Source organism: Arachis duranensis, chromosome 6 (assembly GCF_000817695.3).
Source record: "Arachis duranensis cultivar V14167 chromosome 6, aradu.V14167.gnm2.J7QH, whole genome shotgun sequence".
NCBI lineage: Eukaryota > Viridiplantae > Streptophyta > Magnoliopsida > Fabales > Fabaceae > Arachis > Arachis duranensis.
In genome coordinates this window covers 108,151,634-108,157,847 of record NC_029777.3, presented here as the reverse complement: position 1 = coordinate 108,157,847, position 6,214 = coordinate 108,151,634, and the positions used below count along the sequence as shown (strand labels likewise).

Here is a 6,214-nt window from a genome sequence, read left to right as displayed (position 1 = left end):
ATATATATATATATATATATAATTAAATATATATTTTAAATGTACAATTTACAGAAATTAAGGAAGAAATCAATATATTTGACATAATAAAATTTCAATTTATTTCAGTTATTTGAGTCCTAACTTGTCTTTTTTTGGGATGATCTCAGACACTTTCGTTGATCCAACTGAGCTCCCATCTTCTCACGGCATTTTTTTTAATATATTAAAAGAAAACTATAGTTTAGTAAATACTATCCAAGATTAGACGATTCTAACCCATTTTCCTTGGTCAAGTGATTTTTAATTATATTTCGATTCAATTACTTTTTTCCTGGATAGAGAATTATTCAATAAGAGGATGCATCATGTGTGATGAGTCACGAGTCACCTCTGTGCATAGGAATACAATTCAACAGAAGTTTTCTGATCTCGTGAATAAAGCATACCAATGAAGTTGTAGTAGATATTTTTTCACTACATGAAAATTAAATTGGTTTTTATAAAGTTTTATTTAATTGATGTACATAATTAAACAATTTGAAGCAACAATGAGGAGACACTGCAGTTAGCCTACTCAATCAAATAAATTAGTAAATTACAATTACCAAAAAAAAAAACCCAGCAAAAATGATAATTGTATCCCTCAGAGGCTCAGAATGACATATATGGATCAAGAATGGGGCTCATGATTCAGAGCTTTATTCTTTTGTTTGTGTCAGCAAAGTATTGTAATATCTGAAGACTCAAACATCAAGTGCGATTTAATCATGTAATAGTCGAATCACTCGTAGTTTAAGCTTGAGTTTCCTGGCTTCATTTGTATACCCTATACTACAAAGACCATCAATAACAGCTCTCTGAGTAGCCCTTAAGATCCGAAACCCAGAATTTAGAGACAAAACCATGATCTTGGAGGCACAAAGGAACCTTCTAGCCCTACAAAGGTTGTGCACTATGATGGTATACGTGAAAGAGTCTTTAACTTCCATCGATTCGAACCATTTCATTGCGTGATCAATATGACCTGCTTTACCCAATCCATGCAGAATACAATTATGCGCAACCAAATTGTAACCAAACCCCAGTGAGTTCATATAAATCAAATGCTGTTTTGCACCTAAAAAGTTGCCTGCATTGCACAATCCATTAATTATAATCGTGTGTGTATATTGATCGCATTCCAGACCTTCTTTCTCTATGTCGCCAAGTAACTTCATGGCATCATCTAATCTTCCTTGTCTGCAGTAAAGATTTATCAATGTATTATAAGACACTAAATCTGGTTGAATACCACTATGATGCATCAGCCTGACGATTTCATCTGCCTCTTCAATCCGCCCGATCTTTATCAGCGCAGCAATCACTGTGCAGTATGCATAGCCATCGAAAGTGTACCCTTTACTCCTCATCTCATGCAAGATCTCTAATGCTTCGTCAAACTGCCTACACTGGAAGCAACACTTCATAACCGTTGTGTAGGTAATACAGTTAGGTTCATAACCTGCTTCCTTAAACTCCCTAAGAATCCTCCTAGCTGTCCCCGTTCGTCGAGCCTTGCTTAGTCCATTAATAAGTGTATTGTATGTCAACACCTCAGGAATGAATCCGTGCCGTTGCAAGTTCCTGAACAACATAATAGCATTGTTAACATATCCATTCTTACACAGCCCATTAATCATGATGTTATATGTAGCCGAACAAGGATGCAGCTCACTAAGCGCCATCTCCATAAAAATACGATTCGCCTCATCTGGTTTCCCAAGCTTGAACAAACAATTAATCAAAATGTTATAGCTCCAAGCATCAGGGTGTATATCTGCTCGAAGCATTTCGTCGAACAGGTCCAAGGCACTCGACAACAAGCATTTCCTGGCAGCCCCAGAGATCAAAGAATTGTAAGAAATAACATCAGGGGGTATCCCTGCCTCCCTCATTCGACTTAGAACAGAATAGCCTGTGTCGACGCAATCAAAACGACAATACGCATCTATTAGAGTGTTGTATGTGACCACATCAGGGAGCACGCCCAATCTTATGCCGTCAATGATCACAGCTTCAGCTTTCACTACTTGCTTGGCTTTGCACATTGATGCTATGCAAATGTTCAATACCTTAGTTGATAATCTCGCAACCATAATTCACCAGCACCCAAAAAGGGACATCATTTTATCATAATAAGCTTCCCATTTTCAATACGAGAATTGAGAGACTTAAGAGTTCATCTACAAAGCGCCAAACACGGATTCGTGTACACTGGAAAATTTGCATCTGCAGTGCAGAAGTAATATGATAAAATAGATCAATGAACAAAGAAATTAAACAAAATGAACTCGTTACACTAATATGTTAGCACATATCAAAGTCATCAATATTCAATAATCCGAAAAAAGAGAGAGGCAAGGAATTTGATTGAAGACAACAATACGCTACCTGCATGACTACCGGGACAGCGCCGACGGAGTCAGAAGTGGCCGCTTGTCGGTTTGTGAGAGAGAGGGCCGAAGAGGGGGGAGGAGGCGGGAGAGTGAATCGAGGGAGGCTAATTGCCACTCGACAACAGGTTGAATATTTTGATCAAAGTTCTGAAAACCGAACCGGTCATCGAACCGTTCTGACTACTGGTTCACTGGTTTTCAGGTTCAACCGGTTCGACCGTGGTTGAACCGAAAAAACCGTTTTATAATGAAATAATAAATAAAATATACATAAACAATTAAACACACTAAAACTATATGATCTTATCAATTTACAAACTCAAAAATTTTTTTAAACTCTCTTAAAATATATGTTTCCAAGCACTTTTGTCATCATCATCTTCAGCTTTACATTCACCACTCAATTAAAAAATCTACAATCCTAATCCTCTATGATTTCTTTTAGAAAAATAAAATTCCATTCAAGAAGGAAACCACAGCTGTAAGTAATTGAGAATATTTGTGCGACTCGACACCAAGACAGAACAAGTATATAGATAGAGCAATACCAAACAATCCAATTCTCAATTCCATGAATCATAAATAAAAGGGTGTCTAAATATCCACAGAATCAATCAAATTTAGCATTAAAAAGCATCAGAAACCAAATTTTGCAGTTAAGGAATGAAGTAGAAAACATTAGAAATGAGAGTGGCTTGAACCACTGTCTTCCGCATAAGAGAAATATACTACCATCATCAACAGCACTCCCAAGACCTCAAACAATAGCATCATCTTCATGATTTCCTTGCTCTAAATCAATAACATGGGACATATGCTGTTTGTTAATTTTTTGAAAGCATCAATTTGGTTTAAAATTAAAACACAGCAACAAATAATTACCCTAAACTCTGAAGTCAATAAATCTATCAACAAAAATTCAAAAACAGTATACTCATAAATTAAAAAATAGCAGCAACAGAGTAACAAACCCATTTTAGCAATAATTTCGACAACAATTGATTTCACATTCAGAAAATTACTAATCAATTTTAGAACAGACACAACAGAGCAATAACAACACAATCCAATACAGTTTCGGTGTTCATCATGTTGAATCACAGTTCAGTTTCAGTAATCACTAATCAATAATCACAGTATAGTTTAGCTCCCTCCAATTAGAGTTCACAAAATCATGTCACAAAATCAAAATTCAGTTCACAAAATGAGTTCACAAAATCATGTCACAAAATCAAAATTCAGTTCACAAAATGAGTTCACAAAATCAGAGTTCACAGTTTCAGAATTCAGAGTTCATCATGTCACAAAATCAAAGAGCTACTCAATGAACAGAGTTCACAATATCAGATTTCATCACAGCATCAGAGACTCAGTTCATCACAGTATCACAGTATTCACACTTCACAGTATTCAGAGTTCATCACAGTTTTCAGAGTTCATCAAAGTATCACAGTATCACAGTATTCAGAGTTCATCACAGCTACTCAATGAACATTAATAAGTTCATAACTAAAATTTCAATTACCTGGAACTCGAAGGCTTTCTCTCAAAGCTCGAAAGGAACCTTCAGGCTTCAACGCCGAGTCGAATGGTGACGGAGAGTGGGAGAGTGGGAGACATACAGCAACGCCGACTCGAGTGGTGACGGAGCTCACTGCGCGACGGAGCTCACTGCCGTGTGGCCGTGTGCGCCGGTGAGATCGTGATGGGTGATGGCGTTCTCTCCTTCTCTCTGAAGTCTGAACCTTGATGAACGATGAGAATGGTGATTGGTGAAGCTGAACTGTGAAATGGGAAGGGCGAAGGCATTACCGCATTAGGGATTCAGATTTGAGATCTCACTTTCAGAAAATCAGAAGAGAGAAAGAGAACAGAGAAGAAGAAGACTACCCTCACTCCCTCAACGCTCTAGCTACTGGTTCACTGATTTATTGGTCCAACCGGTCTAACCGTGGTTCAACCGGAAAAACCGTTTTAAAATAAAATAATAAATAAATTATAAATAAACATCCTAAAATATAACATCCCATTTTTTGTCTCATACAATACTGTCATTCAGACAACATAATCATTGAATACAATGCAAAGGTACTTATTCATTGAGATCTCACATCATACGAACAACTTTCATGACTTAAGTTTGCACATTTTCAACAAACAATTGTAACCAGTGTTATTTTTTCTTTTACAATGATATGTACAAATCACGTATAGTACAAAACTACAAACTAACTGGAAATAGATATGAGCTTAGATGCATGATTATATAGTGTAGTGAGGTGAGTTTTTGTCTCTGTTGTTAACATGAGATTATACAATGCTCCCCCTGTGAATTTGTCTCTAAGAAACATTATAATATTCATGAATTCGCAAAATGTTTACTCTAGGGAACCAGAGAGCATACATACTGGACTAGGCAAGCAATGCTTAACTACATTGAATAAATTTGCATGGCCTTGACATGACTTTGACTAATAACACATACAAATATGCATTGAAAAAGTACAAAATTTCAATAAACATTACTAAACAGAGGCAAGAAAGAACAATCATCATTCAGCAACAAACATTACAAACAGCAACAAGTAATCCCACTGTTACCAAATTCAAAAAGAATGAAAACCAGATGACCCCAATCATAAACACCATTACCAAATTAAATAAAAAATCAACCAAAAATCACCTTGCAAATCAAAAACTCAATCTCTTGAACTCAATAATTACATCAGTTATCCAACAAAATAATTACATCACAGTTATCATAAACTGATTTCAAAGCCTAGAAGTAAAGTGAAATTAAAAACATGAAGCATATAATAAATCAAAAGATCACCAATTACAAATTTTTTAATAAGAACAGAAGTTAAGAACAATGAAAAATGAAAAAAGATTCAACAGTTTTCAACCCAATTTTAATAAAGCTCATCACAATGATTAACAACAACAAAAAGTACTGAAGGAACAGTGAAAAGATTCAACAGTTTTCAACCCAATCAACCAAGCACTGACTGAGTATTCTGTTCTGATTCTGTGACTGAGAAGCAACAAATTCAAGTTACAGCAACAAATTTAACAAATCCAAGTAAAGTCCCAATTTACAGCAACATTTAGATTAGCAACAAGGCAAATTTGATTAGCAATTCAGCAACATGCAAAAATACAGGGAGAAGAAAAATCTGAAAAAGAGAGAGGGAAGCGATGGTGCAGGGACTCACCAACGGTTGACGGCGAGTCGGCGACCACCCCACGGAAGGCGACGAAGCAAGAGACACCCCCACGAGTTGCTTCTGCCGCCGGCGACGAGACAGACGAACCACGAGATGCCAGTGACTGAGACGAGACTCGAGTGAGACTGGAAGGCAGAATCGAGCAGAGACAACCACGGACAACGAGCAGCAACCTACACGCACAGCTCGAGCACTCACTGGCGAAGGGAGGCGCGAGCAGCCGAGCACAGAGGAGAACGGCGAGATGCGAGCACCCGACGTGGAGGATCCGGCGAGAGGCCCGAGAGAACGAAGACGGAAGTTCTTGAATGCGACAGACGGCGGCAGCAGTCTCTCACTCCGACAGACGGGGACAACTATTGGTGGAGGCTAGTGTTTGCTTTCATTGGGGGAGGCTAGGGCAATTTGCTCTTTGCCTGAAGGAAGGACTTGAAGAAGGGGGGAATTGGGGATAAGGATAACGCGTGGATTTTTCCCTTTCAAGGAAGGAAATGACGTCGTTTTCAGTAAACCGGCCGGGTTCCGGTCCGGTCCGACCTGCCGGTAACCGGCCGGTTCAGCGGTTCTTGA

The 6,214-nt window shown here is 38.0% G+C and overlaps 1 protein-coding gene across 5 annotated transcripts; it reads right to left on the bottom strand.

The window, feature by feature from the left end:
• Nucleotides 1-431: 431 nt before the first annotated feature.
• On the bottom strand, nt 432-6,078 carry LOC107495775 (putative pentatricopeptide repeat-containing protein At4g17915). 5 transcript variants are annotated; one of them, XM_052263233.1, is made up of 4 exons: nt 5,633-6,078; nt 3,943-4,200; nt 2,413-3,234; nt 432-2,250 (listed from the first exon to the last, which is right to left on the bottom strand). In XM_052263233.1, exon 4 carries the CDS (start codon nt 2,115-2,117, stop codon nt 744-746), a length of 1,374 nt encoding a protein of 457 aa, XP_052119193.1. In that variant the 5' UTR covers nt 2,118-2,250; nt 2,413-3,234; nt 3,943-4,200; nt 5,633-6,078; the 3' UTR covers nt 432-743. The 5 variants fall into 5 exon arrangements, with proteins under 5 accessions (XP_052119193.1, XP_015972424.1, XP_015972425.1 ...); XM_016116938.3 differs by having other exon boundaries at nt 2,413-3,209; XM_016116939.3 differs by having other exon boundaries at nt 2,413-2,608.
• Between the last annotated feature and the right edge of the window lie 136 nt (nt 6,079-6,214).